Source organism: Lytechinus variegatus, chromosome 3 (assembly GCF_018143015.1).
Source record: "Lytechinus variegatus isolate NC3 chromosome 3, Lvar_3.0, whole genome shotgun sequence".
NCBI classification, from domain to species: Eukaryota; Metazoa; Echinodermata; class Echinoidea; order Temnopleuroida; family Toxopneustidae; genus Lytechinus; species Lytechinus variegatus.
The window spans coordinates 53,927,336-53,950,748 of NC_054742.1; the positions used below are offsets into that span (position 1 = coordinate 53,927,336).

Below are 23,413 nucleotides of genomic sequence, written 5' to 3' on the forward strand. Positions count from 1 at the left end.
TGCAACTCAAAAAATTTACCAAAAACAAAAGTCGCTCTTTATCCATCATGTTTTTATAAATCATATTTATTGCTGATAAGAGCAGGGTTTCTATGGATTGGGTCATCTGTATGCGTGCATGGTAACTAATCTAAACCAATATTGAACACACGTAACCACATCCACCCTCCACAGGCCTCATACCCTTTACATGCTCATATATGCAGAAGGAAAGAGATGAAAATTGCCAAAGGATTGTTTATAAAATAAGCAATGTAAATGACACAAGATGAGGATATAAGGCATATAGGTATTACAAAGATGAGAGTCGAATACACATGGATTTGCCATCACCCACAGAGTTTCGGAAAGTGATAATACATAGAAGAGAAAGAACCGGTATATAGAATTCCTATACATAATTTGGATCACATCAAAATGAAATATCGTGATAGTAATCACATTCAAAGAAGCCAACATATGATCATGATTATTATGATTAATCATATGATTATATGACTACTATATGTATATGACAAGTCTCAGACTCCGTTTTCAGTATAATTTCTTGAACTGGTTTCCTTTAAACCAGTTTAGGAAACAAGTTAAGAGGATTGCTTCACTAGCGTCCTCATCACCGTCTCCTGAACTATCAAAAGCACTTCACATGGTCTTGTTGCTATGGAATGCTCTCAGAGGAGTCACATGTTTTGCAAAAATGTAAAACCGTAGTGAAGGCATTCTGCTTAAAGCTTAAACCAGTTTGACGAGGCAAAAAGCGTCCTTAAAACCACATCGCGAGGTGGTTTTCCAAACTTGTTTGAAAGACACTTAAAATCGACTGCTTCGAGTATCCCCATTACAGTATACAACAAACAGGTTTCTACTATTTCATGTAACTAGTTTATGGATGTACATGTAGATGGCAACAGGGTCTAATTTAACAGTTATTCACTTTACATTGTATCCAAATTGAAATCACAAGATTTGGCTGATATTCTGAACTTGAGTTTGTAAACCCAGGTCTAAAGTTGTGGTTTAGCTACATGGATAGCCAAATATGACACAAATTCCTGACAGAAGAGATTTAATTTGTCAGCGTATTTGACACTCATCTATTCATTACTGTAAGAGAATTTAGAAAATTCATTCCATCATTACAAAATGGAGATTAAAAACAGTAAACTAAAGCAAATAAAATTTTGACATTTTTAAAAAGAAAATCATAGTTTTTCAAAATATTGGCCAATATTATCACTTACAAAAAAACAATCTAAATGTACTTGTATTACTTATCCCCGGGGGGGGCACTCAGTATATAATGCATAGTGGGTATGTGCCGCGGAGGGGACCCCCATTTTCACACTCAAATTTCCGTTCCAAGGCATAGCATTTTTGCCTTGTTGAGAAAAAGAACAAAGAAAGCCGCTCCAAGGCATAGCATTTTCTTCTTATCGAGAAAAAAGAAGAGAGAAATCCGCTCCAAAGCTTCGCATATTTTTCGTTACGCCGCTCCGATCGCATTGAATGAGCCGCAATTTTGGTGAAAAGCGGCCGCAGAGCTCCCCCGGCGGAGGCCGCGCTAGCTGCATCATGCACACATGACCGTTCCGTAGGGATGTATACGCACTCAAACGCTGGCGATCCGTTCCAAGGACCCCCGTTTTCACAAACATTTGTCCTTCCGAAGCCCGTTCCGAGGACCCTCCTTTTTACAATAAGCCCGCTCCAAGGCCCCCGTTTTTTGTCTCGCCCGCGGCACACCCCCACCACTTTTTTGGTCGAGTGCCCCCCCCTGGTATTTATCACTTCAATAGAAAAATGCAATTTATGAAAAATTATCATCACACCAATAAATTCAGTGGTCAGCCAAATAGACTACGGTACCAGCCATATTATTGCTACTTATTGTAGCTTATTTTTTCATCCAATAATTTTCAAGTCTTTATAATATATCAAATTTAAAAACAAACACAATATTATGTATAGATTTCATAGCATATATCTTCCATGGTTTCAGTATTCAATGGCCATTGCTCATCCTTTGTATTGCTGATCATGTAAACAGTTCATGTGTGGCAGATGAAACTAGATTTTTTTTTTTGCAGACTCACAGTAATTCAATGTTTTCATCAGGGTTATGGGAAATCAGTTGTAATGTACAGTATGTAGGCATGATGAATGAGCGGTATTTTGACGGGCTGAGATATATGTAGCTAGAAATTACTGAATATGAAATGACTCTGGAAAAAATTAACTTTAGTCAGGGGCAAAATGTGATTGCCCGAGCACTAAATTACATTACGCAGACTTGGATGTCAATACAATAAATTTTCAACTAATGTTCGAAATTGGGGAGTGTTTCGGCCGTTTCTATGTACAGATGCACATTAACATGTGGAGACACTGAACACCTTTAATGAAATTTGTAAATGCCAATGCAATGCTCACATCATCCAATAGGTGAAAGGAAAGTATAGTGTACAGAGTATATATCACATAAATGGAGAGGGTGGGGAATTCATTTACATGCAATTATAAGAAGACAACAAAAAACAAGTGCAATTATCTTAACTGATGAAATAGTCTTCCTCCATAGAAATGAAAAGTGGGTATTTGCTACATACATGTATGCAAATGTGATGTTATATTATGACAGTATGTGTGGTATGATTTTAAAAATCTCACAACATATGCTCCAAAGACAATCCTTACAACAACAACAAAATCTGCACAATAGGCAAAGCAAAGTATTAAAAGCATTCTATAGAGTGATAGTTCAGGAACATTAAGAAAATAAAAAATAAAGATGTTTCAAATGTTATCTCACTGGACTCAAACCTTTATTTTGAAGTCTACAGGTGTCTATGCCACTATCTGTTGTTGCTTTTATGATGAACAGTGCGTTCATGTACTGAAATTAATCTCTAGCTCAATTACGTCACATTAGAATTTGACTAGGCACCTACATGAAGTATGATTTTGCTACACAGATCAAAATATTCTTTGTAGTTTAATAGTAGAGGCAAATAATTTGACAGCAAACAAAACATGTATGCGAACACAGAAAAGTGTATTTCAAAGTCTTCAAAATAAAATATAGGTGGTATTTACCTTTGAACGGATTTAACAAGGCACCTATAGGAAGTATTAGTTTGTTACCCAGATCAACCTTTTGTTGGTTAGTGGCAAAGGCAAAGAATCTGACAACAAAGAATATATATGCACAAGTCATGCAAACACAGTGTAGTCTATCATGTGTCCATATAAGTCTTCAAAATCAAATATTAATATGTACCTTTAAACGAGAAATGTATTGCTTTGTATGTGCTACTAAAAGATCATCTTCAGTGGCTTCTAATGGGCAGATTGTAGTTTCATCACACAACATGCCTTCCTCTGGAAAAGAAAGAATAAAATATAAAAAGCAATTTGAAATTATTTTGAATCAAATTCTACTTATATCAAGTGAACAAAATCAAGACAAGCCACAAATCTTTATTCTTACTTTTATTCATTAGGAAAAACAATAATAAGAGTATATAATAAAATTGCAAATGTACAAAAAGATTTTGAAGAAAATCATGAGGTAAAATCACAGTGACACTGTCACATAGATTTGAAAGAAATAAATACTGGTGGTTTTTTTGTGTTATTTGAATTAAATCCTGCAAAATTGCCAATACATAGACCTACACTATATCACTAAATTAGTATTATAATCTAAAATAAAAATACAAATCTCTACCACTGTACAAAGCTGGAATGTAGTGGAGAGTAACAGCTTCATATGTCGAAATACATTGTATGAAACTGCTACAATCCCCTCAGCATTTGTCAGACTGTAAATTGAACATCCGACATACCTGATTACACATTAATTTTCTGCTAGATTGAGCGCACGAGGTCACAATGGGAACATAGCCCAATAGTCTCACTTGCTCGCCATCTCATTTAGGTTTTCAGACTCTAAACCAAGATTGCACAGAAATCTTTCAAATTCCAAATCATCAGAATTATACTTTGAATGGGTGAACCTTGACTAACCCCTCGAGCTTTGTCCAATTTGGAAGGGGTAACGATCTCTGGTATTACCCCTGATCCAGGTACAGTTCATCAGAGAGCACTTAAAAGAAATTCCATGAATATTTTGAGTACCTTAGATCATACCAAAGCTCAGATAAGCCAAGGTAACTGCACTGAGCAATTACATCAATGTACAAGTACCTGTAAATGTACATGTATATAGCACCGAGCATTGGTTTCCCCTACAGACATCAAGAGAGCAATAAGAAACTACATGTACTCCTATCAAAACAAAACATATGATGGTGTACGACTAGAAAATAAAGTACAATGACTGAGAATGAGACATATATATGAGAGCAAGACTGTGCATAGACTGCTCTTCGATGAACACATTCTTGAGGTGATGGGAAGCTACCTCCAAACAGAACACAACAAAGCCTCTTTGGACTATACTCTATTTTCCGGAGATGTTTCTTAAATGTAATTCTTCACTTACTTTTGAGCAAGCTGTAGACTTTTCCCCATTTTCCTGAGTCAAATGGATGCAATTTCTCAAATCCAAGGAAGCTAATATTGTAATCAGGTGAGTAGATTATAGGCCATTGATGAGGTTCTACATCCAAGTACAGTTTTGATTTTTGAATCCTTTCCTTGATTTGTGCAAACTGCTCTGCTGTATCTTGTTCCGTTTCTTCCTCCTCTCTTTCTTCCTCTTCCATATCATCACTTTCAGAAGTTCTTTTCTCAATAGGTCTTTCTTCCTGTACAGTAACTGGATTTTGTTCTGTTTCATTTTGATGTTCTGGCGGACTCTCCACTGCATCTTTATTTTGATGATCACTCTCAGCCTCCATGCTTGTGTCTTCACTGGAAGAGGGAATGAAAAGAAAACATTGGTTCAATTTTATCAGCAATACAAAGACAGCTGCATTGTAAGAACTCAAAGTTCATGTACGTAGGGAGCTCTTTACTGTATTACATTTGGAATTGAGTAATGGCAGGAACCATCATGAAACAGAAAGAGTCAACTCTGCCTACAAAGTATACTTTGCATACATGTTTAATAGTTAAATAATTAACTACATATCTGTTAATGGTCTTTCATTTGAAAAAAAAATAATCGAATGCAAAGTGGCCAATTTAGCTAACAGAAGTTCAGTGTTGCAGCCTTGCTAAACAACTTGACTTCTCTACAACACCTGGTTTCCACTAGTATCTTAACACTGGTGTGTTGTAGGCAAGGCATAGCCTGGATCCTTACGGCCAGGACCAAGGCAAAGGCAATGAAAGGCCAAGCCAACAAGCCAAGACATAAAAACTTCATGAAATCTCATGAAACCATGAAAACCTTAGAGCTGTAGGCCTATAATACGTCTCTATGATTTACATAAAAATTTACCTTTATCTGTAAAACAAGTATTTTCTGTTGTGTAGAAATTTTACTACCAAAAATCACAGGTGGTAAAGCATTTTTAAACTGTTTTTAAATGTCTTTATCTTAACAGGGATTTCATGTAATGATTTTCTGGGCTTTTACACTCAATTTGTGTTCTATGAAAAACATAGCAAGAACAGTCTATGTAGGAATAACCATGTGATCGAGTGCTTAGCGAAGTCAACGTTTTCATAGGATAAAATGTTTGTGCACACGAGGGCCTTGCTCTCATTCAATGACACTCACACTAGTGAGAGGTTAGTATGCTTTACTAACCTCGAACACCCTACCATGTTTGGGTCATGATTTCTAAGAAATCTGCAAACATCACTTCATTACGGAAGTAAAGTTTGCCGAAAATAACTTGCTCCAGCTACTCACCAGGGCAATTCCCGGTGTGTAGATATATACAAATATATCTATATTATATTTTTTTAATTTGACAAATCAAAATTCATTTTAAAAAGAGCAAAATCGCTTACCGCGGCCTGGAAATAAATATCACAACCTAAATTCAGCTTGTCCGTAGTTTTATAACTGTGTCTAAATTCATTATACTTGCAATTCATATGACTATTATATAAAATATGGGCACCAATAAATGCAATACCCTCAAAACATTATTTTTGGTTATGATAAAACTTTTTTGAAATCATTTATGACAAATCATGAAAACTAAAAAAATAAAAAATTCTACGCCACTTGAACTAGACCAGCAGTACGAGCCTTATTCGTCTGTCAACAAACGGTATACAAAAGTCTATAGATCTACAATGAAAAGACTGAACACTACGCCAATTTGCGTGACACTTTGCATTAATTTGCGAGTAAAATAGTTTGAGTGCCACGTCTTTTCCATGATGTAGTGTCTTTGATATTAATTGTGCGCCCTCTTTAAGCGAGAAATTCCTATATCGCTTCTGATATATATGGCTCTCGTGAACATCAAGAAAAACCATTTGGAGAAATCAAAAGGAAGAATAAGCAGGAAAGTGACTTCACATTGTTTGGTAAGTTTAATATAGTTTATATCTATTAATGTAATAGGGATTGGAATTTCACACAATCCCATGGACGTGTTACATGTGTTGTGCCTGTATGTGTTTTCATATCCTCTACTTGGTACAAAGGGATATTCGGGGATTCGAGTGCAGATGAGCTTGCCGACGCAGATGGTGCAATAGCCAATATACATGTAGTGAGACCACTATATATCGACCACCTCTTTTGAAACCGGCCACCTTTCGCGCATTAAAATCATTGCGTATTACAAACGGGAGAGTAGGAGCAGTGTCCATAGGAACGGTAAGAATCGATTTTACAAGAGAAAAAGGGGAAAAGGGTAAAAATTTAGTAGAATTTATCAAAATTGTTTTGACTAGACCCGAACCTGCCCTGTTTCCGATAGGAAATGGATTTAGAACAAATATCCGTCGTCAATCGTTGAATCATGTGCTTGATCTTGCAGTGGAAGTAGTGAGATGATTATTTAGCATGTTTTGACATCCGGGGGGGGGGGCACTCAGTATATAATGCATGGTGGGTTTGTGCCGCGGATGGTACCCCCATTTTTACACTCAAATTTCTGTTCCAAGGCATAGCATTTTTGTCTTATTGAAAAAAAAAACAAAGAAAGTCGCTCTAAGGCATAGCATTTTCTTATATCGAGAAAAATAAGAAAGAAATCCGCTCCAAAGCTTCGCATAATTTTCGTTACGCCGTTCCGATCGCATTGAACTGCTACAATAATGAGCTGCAATTTTGGTGAAAAGCGGCCGCAGAGCTCACCAGGCGTAGGCCGCGCTAGCTATATCATGCACGCATGACCGTTCCATAGGGATGCATACGCACTCACTCGCAGGCGATCCGTTCCAAGGACCCCCGTTTTAACATACATTTGTAGTTCCGAAGCCCGTTCCAAGGACCCTCCTTTTTAAAATAAGCCTGTTCCAAGTCCCCCGTTTTTGTCTCGCTCGCGGCACACCCCCACCATTTTTTGGTCAACCCCCAGGGTTGACATCATAGAAATGATTTGGAAGAGTCAAAATATTTCACCACCGCGACAAGAATCGGCCATATCGCGGGTGGTCGGTTTCAAAAGAAGGGTGCAAATGAGCAAATGTAAAACCGTCATATTCATTGTTCGCCGATATATATGTGAATTGAATCGGAGCCGCTGATCGAAACATGGGAATCTGATCTGCTCAATTTTCTGCATAAATGAGACTAAAACAAGGTTAATCTGATAAATATTTTCGCAGGTACGATGCTTAGAGAATTAAGTGGTCGATAAGGGGTAGTTCTTAACATACATACCAGTGTTCACGTTTCAGACCATATTATTATTGAGATCTAGGGGCTTTTCTTTTTTCCCTCATTTGGGGTGTTTTATGGGACATTGCAAGAAACCTGCGATAAATTGAAAGTCTATTTACGTTTCCGAAATCAATCATATGCCATACAATTGATTGATTGCTAATCTGATCAATGAAACAAGGAGTGTAATCTGAATGGCATAAGTTAAAAGTGATCAATCCACTATAAAATTGCAACAGAATATTTGTAATTGATTGCAAACACTTTCTTGCAACACCCCCTAAGTCTCCAAGACTCTATTCGTGTTCCATGTCTTCGCACCAAAAAAACACCCCTTTACATGTTTTCTTTGTTGCAGATGCTTTCACTGTCCAATCGCAGGTATCTCCGCTCCCTCCCTCCATCAATCAATCATCTAAAAACATGTTTTCTTGAGTAATATGCCCGGGGGGGGGGGCCACTTCCATTCACGAGTGGATACCATGCGCGACCATGGGGTATCGAAAAGCATCCAAAACACGTAATTTCCATATTCTGAAAATGCACCCCTTAACAAGTATTGGCGTGTGAATATACCCCTACCCTTAACAAGTATTGGAAACAAAACGATACTCTTGGCAAATATTCCTTGATATGAACCCCTAAACAAGTAAAGGAATGTTTTATTGTTACAGGTCCTTCGGTCGTCGGCTTTACCTTATTTGGTTTAGTACTACCCCACCTTCTACACCTCGCGCAAATCTGATTCTAAACACGAAGTGTTGGGGCAAAAAGGACATCCTTTATAAAATATTTTAATTTTGTTTTATCATCCCCGCAAAAGCGCAAATTTGACCCCAAGAACGTTATTTTCCTAGCAAAATAGATACCCTTTTTTCTTTATTTTTGTGTTTTTGACACCCTTATGCCCTATCGTGAAAAAGACATCCTTTTTACATGTTTTTTTTGGTCGTGCATGGTATCCACTCGTCAATGGAAGTGGCCACTTGGGGTAATACACCTATCAATTGTAAGACGCACCCCTTGACCCCCGGGGATGGTGCGTCACTTGTCAGATGTGAGTCGGATTTTCATGTACCATGACGCACCTGTGTGTCTCGAATGTGACGGACCTTTTCTTGCGATGACTGTCTCTGGACGAAAAAATATGACGCACCAGTGCTAGATTTTGACTGACCATTGACTGTCTCCATGACGCACTCCGTCTAGTAAATCTCCGCGCGCACGTGCCGCTGTATCTCGCGATCAAAGAAATTGCATGAATACACACGCTATTGAGGCTAGTTCGAGGAGTACCGATACGTGGAGATTCAATTCAAAGCTTGACAATCCGCCTTTTGTTGATCACTATTCAAAGACTGAGGTATGTATATACAGTATTAAAAATCCCCGAACAAAACTAGTTGGTTTTGAATACATGAAAATTGAGGATTTTCAGAATATTGTGATGCAAAGATTGAAATGATCGGGCAATGCTGCCTGATGTGTGAGTGCCGCGGGTGAGTTGCAAGACGTGTACAAGGCAGTGCAGTGGCCATGTACGGGCTGTTTTGAGATCGTGTGGTTGGTCGGTCTCGCCAAATGGAGGTCCCAAACAAAAACTACAATCATTGAATCATTCAAAAATCGTATGTATTGTTGTGAAAATGTTGGAATTGTCATTTTGAAGTTGAAAAAAATGTGGTAGGAGAATTATTTACTTGTACTTTAGAGCCTAGACTCACTCAGATCATGTACCAGAAATTGTTTTCCCCCGAATATCGGACACAATGCAATTGCCAAAAGTCGGACGCGACAAGCAGTGCACCGCGATCCACAAGTACAGTGGACGTCATATACAGTATACGCATTCACAATTCCATCGGCAGTGGTGTCCGAAATTTGGAAGAGTGGCAAATTTCGAAGGGTGTCGAACCGGGAAACACTCCGGTGGCCGTTGCAGATCGAACATGTGTCATCCCAGCGGCGATATTTCCGGCAAATATCACTTCTCCCAAACCAGATTTTTTGGTCATAGATCTTTTGAGTCCAAAATAAATTAGAATCTAGAGGGTCATAAGCAGGAATATTGGAAGTCATAATTATGGATTTTATACAGGATTTTTTTTGAGCAAAAATACAGCTTCAGATCATACTCACAGCTGGCCTTGGTGTACTGCTTGGTGCAATGGGAGTGCGAAAGTGCAAAGTGCCCTGTACTAGCTGTGTGAGCATGCGATATCCAAGCAGTTGCAGGGCAGGAGTCGAGTTGCTTGCCTCTTTCATGCGATATTCGGGCACTCATAAGCGGGGGGGGGGGTTCTTTTTTTTGCTTGTAAATTTGTATTCCCTCATTCCCCTAAATTTGGATGGACCCCCCCCTAAAATTAGGTTGCTAACCTTTTTTTTTTTGCTGGTCAATTTTTCTATCATGTGTCTATCCTTAGTTTTCAGGTGGATACCCCCTCCCGAATTTTTGGAATAGGGCACAATCGGGAGCAATATTAAAACCTTTTCATTTTTTCCTGCATCCCCCCTAAATTTCTTGGCTTCTCCCGCCAAAGTGGGCACTTCAAAGTTTATTACTCTCCATCGTATCCAATGCTCATTTATTTATGTGTATCGCCCAATGTTTAATTTTGGAATTGGATGTTTGAAATCCATATCCTCCAGCAAAATTCCAAGAAAATAATGAATGGCTTCAGACTCGGTCATGATCGAGCTCCAAACACATTGTCGTGGAAACCATTCTTTATTTTTTGGAAGGGTTCAATATGCCCTTCCCGTACAAATTCTGCAGCTTTTATGATTTTTTTTGGCAGTCCGAGTTTCTGCATTTTATTCAAGATCAATTACAACTAAATAAGTTCATACAATAATGACAAAAATTAATACATTTTTTATGTGACAATCGAGAAAGTATAAGATTCAAAACTGTATACAAATATTAAAGCATGTAAGATATTGAAATATTAAGTTGGGTTCAAATGCAGGTGACAACTATATTAAATAAGCAGGAAACTGCTTGAAACAATAGTAGCCGATTTTAACATAACAAGGTTGCAGAATCACATGTAGGACATGGTTCAGTATTCTTGCTTTTCTAGGTTTCATTTGACTTGGATTTCTCTTTTCTTTTATATTCATGTGGATTTTGAACCCTGAAACTCCGGGGGGGGGGGGGGAGGGGTGTAATCCGCCCCCAATACTTATTGTGATAAATTTGCTGCGTAAATTAATTCTACCGCGTGGCTCACCGACTTTTTACTTTTCCATTTTCGCGCATTTTTTGAGGGGAAATTTGTGATGCCTGTGTATGCGGTTACAAAATTATGCAATATGTCAGACCCAAAACTGCTTAAATTCATGGTACAGATCCAATGCAAATTTTTTTTTAACCAAAACAATTCTTTTGTCAAAAGTACATTTGATTGGAAAAAGAGTCTGTGAATATAAATTAGCAATTTGTGGGTGAGATCTCAGGGGGAAGATCTCCCCCCTACTGTGAGATGGTTCCAAATAGCCTGACTTTATTTGAAAAATGTTATTACTAAACAGGCAGTTATGGTTTAGTATAAACCAACGGGGTTAAAAGAAAAGAAAAAAAAATCTCCCCAAAGTTGCTGAAATGTATTTCTGATCTTTACACCCTTAAAATGACCATCAATTTTCATCATTTTCTCCAAAATTAGTTTGATTAATAGGTGAAAAGTATCAAGAAAATGACACATAGGTTCTATCAGGATCTATTGGAGTCAAGAAAAAGGGGGAATATTCTTTATTTTCTTGATAGTTTTCAACTAAATCATATTAATTGCAAGGAAATATGAAATAGAATAGAAGGTTATTTCTTGGATGTGAATATGTGAAATTTCATCAACTTTGAGATAGGTCCCCCCCCCCTTAAGATGTTTGGCAATATATTAAAAATTTAATGCTGTACATAGTTTGAACATTGTTTTAAGTCAGCTCTAAAAAATGCACAAGGGTATTCCCCTCCACAAAATATACAATTTGGATAAATATAAAAGACATTGTTAAAGGGGGATGTCAATTTTTACGAAAACTGATTCCCTTATTTTGTTATATGACTCATGTTGATGAAAGTGAAATGTACCAGATCACCAACGGTAACCCCCTACCCCCCTGAAATGCAGCTATCACTAAATCCTGTTCATTTCTAGATTTATGCCCTAAAAAGTGAATGATGTGGAGGATATAAAATGAAAATGTGTTTTATTTGAAGATTTTATTTGGAATTCAATTTGAACAGAGTAAAATAATTTTTTTTTATAAAAGCTTAGGTCTGAAAATTTAAGGATATGTTTTTTTTTTTACAAAAGTGTAATGAACTGTTAAATATCATTTCTCATCAAGTATCAAAAGTTGCAGACTGAATTTACTGAAAATTGAAACTCAAAATTGAACTTATGATCCTGATGGAAATTTAATTTTTGCAGTAAGTTTCAGCATCCGCTTTCTTAAAGGACAAGTCCACCCAAAAAAAATTGATTTAAATAAACAGAGAAAAATTCAACAGACATAACACTGAAAATTTCATCAAAATAAGAAAGTTGTGGCATTTTAAAGTTTCGCTTATTTTTAACAAAATAGTTATATGAACGTGCCAGTTACATCCAAATGAGAGAGTTGATGACATCACTCACTATTTCTTTTGTATTTTATTATATGAAATATGAAATATTTTTATTTTCTCTTCATTGTCATGTGAAATGAAGTTTCATTCCTCCCTGAACTCGTGGAATTCCATTATTTTATCATTTTGTGCTTCAGGCAAGGAGGTCCTAATCGTCAAATTCATGTTGTATAATTCAAACAATAAAAAAACAAAAGAAATAGTGAGTGACATTATCAACTCTCATTTGGATGTAACTGGCTCGTTCATATAATTATTTTGTTAAAAATGAGTAAAAGTTTGAAATGTCATAACTTTCTTATTTTACATCCGATTTTGATGAAATTTTCAGCATTGTGCTTGTCTGATTTTTCTCTGTTGATTCAAATCAACATTTTTCTGAGGTGGACTTGACCTTTAATTTTGTGTGAGCCATATTTAATGTTTAGTGTTTGATTACAAAAAAGAAATATAAACCTTTTTGGAAGGAGTATGAAACGAGTAAGAAGAAATATTAAGAAGCAGCTTAAATGGGTACTTCAGGCTGAAAATAATTATATCTAATAAAATAAAATTTTTTGAGAAATGTCACATTTCTTATGAACTTTTTTTTTTTGCTTGTCAAATTTTCCATGGGAAAGTTTACCCCCTGATGGAAAATCCTAGGTATGCCACAGGCAAAAACAACCAATAACGTGCATGACAGTTCGCCTTTAATTTTGAATTAGCTCTGTGGAAATTATTTTCTTTAAGGCCATGGTTCTTGAACTCACCACATTGTTATTAAATTACCAAAATTGTATACAGTAATAGCGCACCCAGCGGTATAAAAATGGTCATAACTTTGAAAATATTTTACCTTCCCACACAAAAATATACTTCTCTGAATGGAAATTTCATGGGGTTTAAAAAAAAAAGGATGGAAAAGAAGGTAATTGAAAATGAGGTAGGGTGAATGGCTCACATCAGGATCTTAAAACTACCATTTTTGTATTATGAAATTCCATGTCAGATGATATATAAGTTAAAGGGGTTCATTCAATTCATCGAGGTCATTTTGATATGCAAATTTATGCAAATTTCAAATATTGAAAACTGAAAACTGACATTTTCCACCAGTTTTTACAGTACATTAATTTCTAACAAGTCATCAATTAATGATTCTTTGATGTGTATGGCGGTGTATTCTACCTATTAACCATTATATTTAGCTGTAAATGAGACCAAAATTAAATCTGTAGCCCCCTGTATATCAAAGTTGTTCATGTTTCAAATTTGAAACTTGACTCTCCCATGGATCTGTGTGTACCACTCCCCACCCCCCCCACACCCTCACCATTTTTCATTCTACCAATAATGGTGTCACAAATTTATGCGCCACCCTGTTAATTCTTACATGATAGTGTACATATTCAGCTTTAAAATGACACCAATTTTAAACCTCTCTGTTCAACCAAGATTTTGTATGTTTAACCGAATGAAATTTTAAAATGCATTACAAAAGCAGCTTTTTATGTGACGAGTTCATGACACATGGCCGTAATCTAAGTGTTTTGAATATTGAACTCATGTCCAAATTATTACTTGTCTTACTTTTTGACAGGGTACAGCGATGGCTGCTCCTCGGATTCTAGCAATTATTGAGGTAGATGGAAAAGAAATGTCCAAAAAGCCTGTTCGTGCTCGAACAATTGATGAATGTCACCAGGAAGCTGTGAAGATATGCCCCCAAATTGCAGCTCTACAACTTCAGCGTGCATTAGTCTACGATAAAGGGTTTGAAGACTATATCGATTACGATGAGCATGTTCCGGTGGAAAATGACAAGATTAGATTGCAGTTTGTATCACTGGCTCAATCAACCTCAGCTTCAGCAGTACATGTACATAGCGAAGTGCCATCTATTGTAAGCAGTGAGGGAGCATCCTCTTCGCCAGGGGGTGAAGCAGCTAGAGCGAGTACATCTTATGAAGATAATCCTCCTACATGTAGGACAAGTCAAGCAACTCTTAAATTCACTGGTGGAAAGCTCTCAATCAGTCGGGAACCACCAAGTCAAAGTCCACCTGTGAGTGATAAAACCGATGAAGAAATCGAAGAAAGAGCCAAAATATTTGGCAAGGATGGCAAAAATCTCAACAAGTACCAGAAAAAGATCAATGAAGCCGCTTCCCGTCTTGCAAAAGCCAACCCAACTCTGCTGGAGACGAGAGGACTCCTCCTCGTAAAGGCGAGAGAAGCGGTGCACACAAGTGGTTACGAGTATGCACATGGAAAGAAAACGAGAAGTAAAGTCTTGGGAAGTAAAAAACAGAAGAAGGAATCAAACTACTCCAAGGAAACAACAAGAGAAGACCGTCTTGAAGAAATCACGGAAATAGTCCAGAGTACAGAGACCCAAATCATATTTCTCGAGAAGGGTAAAGAAAGAGCTGTCACTTCCAACCAGTATGGACAAGCGGCTGCTTTTGAGCAGCAAATATCAGAGCTAAAACTGAAACTAAGAAAGCTTAAACTTGAGAAGGCAGAGATAGGTAACAAGTCTGATGCTTTGAAGAAGAGGAGGGTAAGAAGGAAAATCAAAGGAAGTGAAAGTGGATCTTCATCAAAGAAAGTCAAGGTGATGGGTGATTCTGAGGCAGATGCAGAAGAGGTCAATATTTTGGAGGAAAAGAGTATGGAAATTAGAGAGGCTAGCACTGGTGAAATGGCTCAAGGTTTTGATGAGAGCAACATGGATGACGTTGCAACTGATCATATGGAAAGTGGAGGATCTGTCACTGAAGAGAGGAGCATAGATAATGACGAAGTCAACGCTGATGCAGTTGCAGATTCTGGTCACGAGACAGCAGAGCACCTGCTCGAGAACATCTATGCCAGCCTCACTCAACAAGTTGAGGTGAGAGAAGCAGACAGTAGCTGCGATGAAGATGAGGCTACAGAAAGCAACAGCAGTGAAGTGCTAGAAGCAGAGTGACATGACTCTCTCAACAACGTTCCATTCAATGAAAAAAAACTGATGGAAGCAGAGGCATTAGGGAGCAATTTCAGCAAGAAGGATGGAATTTACTATTCTTCACTTTCTGGTATATCAATGAGGAATTTCATAGACACAAAGAACATAATTTGTAACAGAACGCACATTCAACCATGCGAGCGCTGCTCAGCAATTGTGAAGATGGCAACAGCAGTTGATGAAAGGGGAATTGTAGCATTGAAGGAATTGTATCATATGACCACTGATGCCGGTTACAAAAGTGATAAGGCTGTTAGGAAAATAATGCAGCTACCTGCTGTTGTGTTTGCTGCTGGTGCAGGAAAAAAACGCCTTTTTGTTGCCGAGTATGTGACAAATTTTGACTACAATAATATGATTCACCACCTCAACCTTGTGCCACCTAAAATACAGCTTCACTTCTCAAAAGATGAGATGAAAGAGATATGCTCCCTTGCTTCAAGTGAAAAAGATAGAAGCCTCATAAAATATGTAGCTATTAAATCACATAACCTTAGTGCAAAACAAAGCAAGAAGAGGCTAGGAGTTCACAACCCAAAGATGCTCTTACAAAATGTTGCAGATGCCATCGTCCAACAGAAACAGATCCATGACTCGATGTGGGATCTCGCACTTGCACAAGCTACAGCTGAACTGAAAGCCGCGTCAGGACAAGACACTGACAGTGACAAAGATGAAGTAGACTCAAGTACATTCAGCTCTGACAGTGACCTGGATATGACCCTCACACAATCATCAGAACAACCAATGATAGAAACTGAGTCGGAGAGTGATAATCCGGAGGAGTACTTGACCATAAAGGATACAAGCAGTAAGAAGGCAAAGGAAATGGTGAAGAAGATATCGAAAACGATTTTGAGGAGGACTGAAAGAATTGCTGCTAAGAAATTGTCAAAAGAATGTCTGTTGAAACGGAAGCTACCGAAGCGTGTGTCGCGAATAGTAGCAAAGTATCCTGACATCGGGAAAGTTATGGAGAACTATGTTCACGACAATATGGTTGGAGCGGATGCATGGAGAAGAACAGGTGTGCTCACGTTTGACGGAAATTTGAAACGAGGGAAAAGAGTCACATACCAAAGGATTTTGGAGCATCTGCAGGATCACTACCAGGATAAGTTCTCGTATGGGACGATAGTTCAGTTGTGTGCCTGCCACAATAGAAAGCGGATATCTGCCAAACGATACAAAGGTGTTGCACAGATAACATCCAGGAGAGCCCGTAAGGGCTGGAACATCAGACTTAATCCCGACAGTCACTGGAGTAATACCTTATACAGGGATCTCGATACACTGCAATTACAAGATGGCCGAAATAAATTGGTACTTAACAGGGATGATGCCGCAGGTTTCCGCCTCGACACAACCTATACACATAAACAATACAAAAGCGTTTCATTGAAAGAGCAGCCAGAGCTCACTACCCACACAGACTATGTAAACAAATACAAGTCGGTACTACAGACCTCCATGCACCTCATTGTCGAAACAGAAAACACTGCTCAAAAGGTACTTGGTGTTGTGAAGGCCCATCAGCTGTACCCAAAAGACCCATCGCAGCACATGGCTGACTTGTATATGATGGCCAAAATGGACGAATTCGCAACTGACATGCACAAGCCCATCGACTGCATACGCGTGGATGGGGCATCCGATGAGGGACCTACACACCTGGAAGTCCAGTTTTTGTGGACAGAATGGCATCTTAACATGGCGAAGTATTGCACGCTGTTGACAGCGCGATATGCAGGTGGTAGCTACCTAAACCCAGTAGAGCTTATGAATGGCTGCCTGACAAGAGCTCATGCAAATATGTTCATCCCATCCACAATTCATGGTTCTAATTTCAATGAACAAGGGATAGATGAGGCTGCTCTAGAGAAAAACTTGCGGACAGCAACACAGGTTTACATCAATCGCTGTAATGACGCACCAGCTGGTAGGTCCAATATCAAGCTTGTGGAGGGATGTAGAGATGAACATGCAGCTGAAATTCACGCAAGAAAGCCTCATCTTCTAACTTTCCTGAAAGGATCAAAGAAGAGCAAGCAAGAGCTTAAGCAAAAACAACCAGATTTGTATGCCCACTTTCAGATGGTTTGGGACTTACGTGAGAGACACATGCAAAAGGGGCTTCCTCATTATGTGTTCCAGCTCCTACCCTGTTATGACGATGCGTGTCCCCATCCAGTTTGTAGGAGAGAAAGAGAAGACATTTGCTGGTTTAATGGTGGGCCCCCATTGTCATTTGTGCCAGTTCCAGTTGCTGACCCAAGTCAACCATGGGGTGGACCATGCAGCAAATGCAGTGGACACTGCAATGGACACTACAAGCAATTTCCAGACAACTTGACAGGCAGCAAGTGTCAACCTCCACGAGATGTCATCGGTGATGCTTTCAAAACATTAGAACGGCCAAATGGCGAATTCAAAGAAGAAAGCATTACAAAGTTGGCCAGAGAAAATTTGTTATCTGTTGAGGATGTAAAAATGTGGACTGAGCACCTGGAGTCAGTGAAACAAAGACGGCTTTATGGTGCGCTCAAAGCACAGAGAACGAGGAGGGAAAAAAAAATGGCTGCAGCACAAGGTCCACGAACTGAAAATCTACATGTAGATGCCGAGTTAGGAGCTCACCAAACCCAAGGCTTACAAGATGAAGGCAGTAGTAGTGGCAATGAGGAAGACGATCAAGAAATCGAAGGCTCCGATGATAACGGAAGTGAGGGGGATGATGAGGCAGAAGAGGATGACTACTGTATATGCCATCGGTAAGATTCACTGAGTTCACATCAGATCCTCAGTAACTATGTTTGATAAAACTTGCTTATAATTAATCTTTGAATTGCAAGTATAAAAAATATTGTTTCTCCTACCCATTACCAACTTCTGCTCAGAAAATGTAAATTTTAGCTGGTTATAAATGATGCAGAAATCTTTTTTTGTATTTGATATGTGTGCCTTGCATAGTTTTGTCATAAATTTCCACATGTGTAGGATTGTGGTTGATCACAAATTTTCCCTGACAATGTTGCTGAGCGACTTGTTCATTCGTTACTTGCTCTTCCCAAATGAAATCTTAACCAATTTTATACCCAATGCAAATAAAAGGGGTTTATGCCATTTATAAGATATTTGTGTGTTCATATTTTAATTAATGTTTTTCTTTTTTTAATTTTCAGTGGAGAATATGGGCGAATGATTGGCTGTGACAATGTTGCTTGTATTCAGCAGTGGTTCCATTACGAATGTGTTGGCATTAGACGCAAACCAAGAGGGTCATGGTACTGCCCCAATTGTAGGTGAACACATTCCCCAGCAGGACTATATCAAACATGTCAACTTTGAGAAATTCTAGGAACCATAACCAGAATGTCCTTCTGCCGGTATACCGAGTGCTATGCTGAGGCCTGACTATGCGAAAATAATTCTGATGGAAAGCTTCACTGTGGTAAATGAATATCAATCTGAAGTAAATAGATGACACCCGTTAACCAACATTAAGTGACTATTTCTTACCAATATGATTGAATGACATTTTTCTCATATTAACCAAGTATTCCTCGACTGCTAAATTCAGCAGCATTCTTATGAACACTGATGCCAAAGACCAATGCTGCTTGTTCAATTGAAATGGGACAATATTCGTGGATGTACTCTTGCCTATACATAGCCAGCTGAATTTACATGGGTTTTACCATCCAAGACTCATGAAGTGACATTTTCTGATGCAGCAATATGATATGTGTGTGACATTTTTCTCAGGTTAACCAAGTATTCCTCGACTGCTAAATTCAGCAGCATTCTTATGAACACTGATGCCAAAGACCAATGCTGCTTGTTCAATTGAAATGGGACAATATTCGTGGATGTACTCTTGCCTATACATAGCCAGCTGAATTTACATGGGTTTTACCATCCAAGACTCATGAAGTGACATTTTCTGATGCAGCAATATGATATGTGTGTGACATTTTTCTCAGGTTAACCAAGTATTCCTCGACTGCTAAATTCAGCAGCATTCTTATGAACACTGATGCCAAAGACCAATGCTGCTTGTTGTTCAAATGAAATGGGACAATATTCGTGGATGTACTCTTGCCTATTCATAGCCAGCTGAATTTACATGGGTTTTACCATCCAAGACTCATGAAGTGACATTTTCTGATGCAGCAATATGTGTGTGACATTTTTCTCAGGTTAACCAAGTATTCTTCGACTGCTAAATTCAGCAGCATTCTTATGAACACTGATGCCAAAGACCAATGCTGCTTGTTGTTCAAATGAAATGGGACAATATTCGTGGATGTACTCTTGCCTATTCATAGCCAGCTGAATTTACATGGGTTTTACCATCCAAGACTCATGAAGTGACATTTTCTGATGCAGCAATATGATATGTTTGTGACATTTTTCTCAGGTTAACCAAGTATTCCTCGACTGCTAAATTCAGCAGCATTCTTATGAACACTGATGCCAAAGACCAATGCTGCTTGTTGTTCAAATGAAATGGGACAATATTCGTGGATGTACTCTTGGCCTATTCATAGCCAGCTGAATTTATGTGGGTTTATTTATTTCATGACAGGTGTATAATATGTACATGTATATATCTTAAAGTTTACATTTTTTATAAGCGAAACCAAAATAATGCCAAATTTTCATGAGATCCGTCCATGTTTATCCTGTCTTTTATAATAGTTGCAAAATTTTTTGTATGTGTTCTAAAATGAAATAGGGTTGAGTCAAAAGAACTGTTAATAGCATTAGCATTTTCTTATTCTTAAAAAGCCAACAATAAGTCATTGAACCATTGATATTGAGCTCATTTTGCATTTGGCCTAATTTCTCAACTACATGTACATGTAGAAATTAAAATTGAATCGCTCTAAAAACAATCAAAAATTAACTTTTACTTTTAATATGCCGAAATGCACTTCTCTTCCAGACAGTTTTTTTATTCAATTAAAATTGAATCGCTCTAAAAACAATCAAAAATTAACTTTTACTTTTAATATGCCGAAATGCACTTCTCTTCCAGACAGTTTTTTATTTTTCAAGTCGAAAATATATCAATGGATGCAATTACCTATTGATATATCCATTGGTACAAAATAAATGTTTGGGTCTATAAATTAAGAATCTCTTAATTTTGCTTTTTAAAAATGTGGTTCCACTAGTAGACACTCATGTTAGATGATCTAAACTTAGTTACATGTAGTTTGACATCAACTGAAAACGATCTTTCATAGTCAAGGAAATGTGGAAAATTGATGGCCAGTTCATGGATATAAAGATATGAAACGTAACATTTCATGAACTTTGGGGAAGGTCCCCCCCTTTTCCGTTAATCCTGACCGCCTGCCTAATATTAGCAAAAAAATTGTTTTCTTCAAAACAAAGCGAACGACTCAAGCCTAATAAATTTTAAATGTAATGTAGAAATGTACATTAACGTTAAATATGCATTGGACCTGTCTGTTTGTTTCAGTATAGTGTGTTTGTCCTTTGATTGCTTTTAAGCCAAGAAAAAGATGTGTTTCTTGTCCCAGCTTGCACTGATTTTTGATGCTATCCTAATTGGTTAGGTATTGTTTGAAAAAATTCTGCAAAATATAACCAAAAAAGTTTGTAAATACAATTTGCTTATGGAATGTATCCATTTTGGGGTGAAGGTGCAGTCATCTTGAAAAAAAATTCAAAGTCTTTACGAGAAACGTTATTTTCTTACTTGAGTTTGTCTTTTTAGTTCATATACAGTGAAGGTATTTGAAAGAGGTTGGATTCATATAAGTTACATGTACAGTAATTTTCTTTTAACAGATGTATTCTCTTGTGGTTGATCTACATGTACTCGAAAATAAGAATGTCAAAATTATGTGTACCATGATTGTACATGTACTTTTTATTTCTTTCCAAAAGTGTTCATGACAATTGTACATGAAAGCCAAAAAAGTGTGCAGTTTGATACTTTAAAATTCTGGAATTAAATCAAAAGTATTTCAATAACAATCATATACTTGCTGTTAAACTCAAACAATTTGAGTATATTATCGTTTTCATTCATGTACAGTGAAGGTATTTAAAGGATGGTAGGATTCATATACAAGTAACGTTATTTTTATTTTAACTGATGTATTCTCTTGTGGATGATCTCTACTCAAAATAAGAATGTCAAAATTGTGTGTACAATGATTAAACTTTTTATTTCTTTCCAAAAGTGTTCATGACAATTGTACATGAAAGTCTGATAAGTGTACAATTCGATACTTTCAACTTCTGGAATTAAATCAAAAGTACTATAGACAGTTAAGTATTTTAACAACAATTTTTCACTGGGTGTTTATTCAAAGTAAACAATAAGAGTACATGTATAATGACTGCCCCATCATGCATTCAGAGGAATCTTCATGTTTGTAATAGTTCACCAAGTAGACAAGGATGAATATTTTATTCATCTCTCCTGGAGTTGACCTGCACACATGAGTCTTGGTAGAACCTCATGTGCACTGGCCATCTCCAGGTAAAGATGAAATAATCATCATTATATTTGTTGTGAAATACAAAAGACATGCATGTAGTGTCATAACACAGTTAATTCCATAAACATAAAAGTAATGTTCAGTTTGTACAGAGAGTACAAGGAAAATACAAATATAAAATATTTAAGACAATAAAAGTACATGAGCAAATGATAAGAGTTACCAATTAAATATTACCCAGTGAAGGATTGAAAATGAAACCAAGGTAACCATTGAAAGCTGAGATTTCAGGCATATTTCCAATGGATTCATAGTTTTATACCTTTTAATTTGTAATTTAACTTGAAAGACAAAATGATGTGTATAAAAGTTTAAAGAATATATTCACATGTATATCCTGAGGACCTGAGTGCAAAACGTTTCTAAGTTATGCAAGATTTTGCCTAGACCTCCCCAAAAATGTGTAAAATGCAGAAATGTAATTCTTTAATGGGGCGTTGCGAGAAACTTGCAATCGATTGCAAGTCAATTTTAGTTACTATAATCAATCACAAATCTTTTGAGCAATTGTAAATTTGCAACAGATTGCTGGTCTGATTCTTGCATCAACAAGAATAATTTGATTTGCTTTAGTTAAAATTGATCTAACTCTTCTAAATTTGCATCTGAAATTTGCAATTGATATGAAATATTTTCTTGCAACACCCCATTAAGTCTCTGGTTACAGTGATACATATTTTATCCTAGGCATTTTCATAAAACAAATATTATACATAGCATGTGCTTCCTCTTCTACATGTATTTGATGAACTCGAAGTACTTTTCTACATCCTAATGTTCAAAAACATGATTTGCTTTTAAAGTCCTCCACTACATGTACATGTACATGTATGAATTAATGTTCTTCCATAATATGGTGGAATAGCAACTAAAATAAAAATGTCTATTCGTCAATTGTAAATATCCTGGCACTTTCTCTATTTGGAGACGGTAATGCTAGAGCTGTCTACACTAAGGGGTCTTGCACAGCTACTTCTCTCTCCCATGGACTTGAATATACATGTACATGTACCTACAAATTGGAAAATGAAAGCAAGATATCATTTCAGCATATAGGATTTATTTCATAGCAATACAAGTATGTGTATAACATTCACCAAAAATCATTTGTAATGATGTGAAAAAGAAAAGAACTGTCTTTATATAAACCAGTGGAAGGACTATAAAAGTAACAATATTTCTCAAAATCAAAGCTGGCAAGTAATTTGATTTAAGCAAAAATGTGTTTTTTGTTGTTGGTCGTTTACATGTACTTCGTAAACGTGTTTTCTGTATACCATATTTGTGTGTGTATAAAACCTTTACAAGATTATTAGAGAAAAAGAAAGAATGCAGTTATCAATTTGTCTTAATTTTATAAATGATAGAGTATTTGTGTTCACCCCACCTTCTCAAGTAATCAAGATGTACATGTAGGGGCCTGTGCCATGGCCTGCAATAAAATGAGTCCATGTCCGGTCCGAATCCATGTTTAATAGTAT

General features: G+C 37.1%; 3 protein-coding genes across 4 annotated transcripts in view; 2 read left to right on the forward strand and 1 right to left on the reverse strand.

Moving 5' to 3' along the window:
- LOC121411366 (histone deacetylase 11-like) overlaps positions 1 to 5,113 on the reverse strand; it is a 30,940-nt gene extending 25,827 nt beyond the window's left edge. Inside the window, exons 1-2 of one of the 2 annotated variants that reach the window (XM_041604043.1) lie at positions 4,505 to 5,113; positions 3,278 to 3,378 (exon numbers count right to left, since the gene is read on the reverse strand). In XM_041604043.1, coding sequence (XP_041459977.1) covers positions 3,278 to 3,378; positions 4,505 to 4,862 — 459 coding nt within the window. In that variant the 5' untranslated portion in view covers positions 4,863 to 5,113. The remainder of the gene's footprint in view (positions 1 to 3,277; positions 3,379 to 4,504) is intronic. The other variant, XM_041604044.1, reaches the window with a different exon arrangement.
- Positions 5,114 to 8,754: 3,641 nt separating this feature from the next.
- LOC121411368 lies at positions 8,755 to 15,356 on the forward strand. The gene is made up of 2 exons (XM_041604046.1): positions 8,755 to 9,122; positions 13,978 to 15,356. Exons 1-2 carry the CDS (start codon positions 9,018 to 9,020, stop codon positions 15,349 to 15,351), a joined length of 1,479 nt encoding a protein of 492 aa, XP_041459980.1. The 5' UTR covers positions 8,755 to 9,017; the 3' UTR covers positions 15,352 to 15,356.
- A 37-nt stretch (positions 15,357 to 15,393) lies between these two features.
- On the forward strand, positions 15,394 to 23,138 carry LOC121411367. The gene is made up of 2 exons (XM_041604045.1): positions 15,394 to 18,161; positions 18,573 to 23,138. Exons 1-2 carry the CDS (start codon positions 15,394 to 15,396, stop codon positions 18,694 to 18,696), a joined length of 2,892 nt encoding a protein of 963 aa, XP_041459979.1. The 3' UTR covers positions 18,697 to 23,138.
- Positions 23,139 to 23,413: the final 275 nt, after the last annotated feature.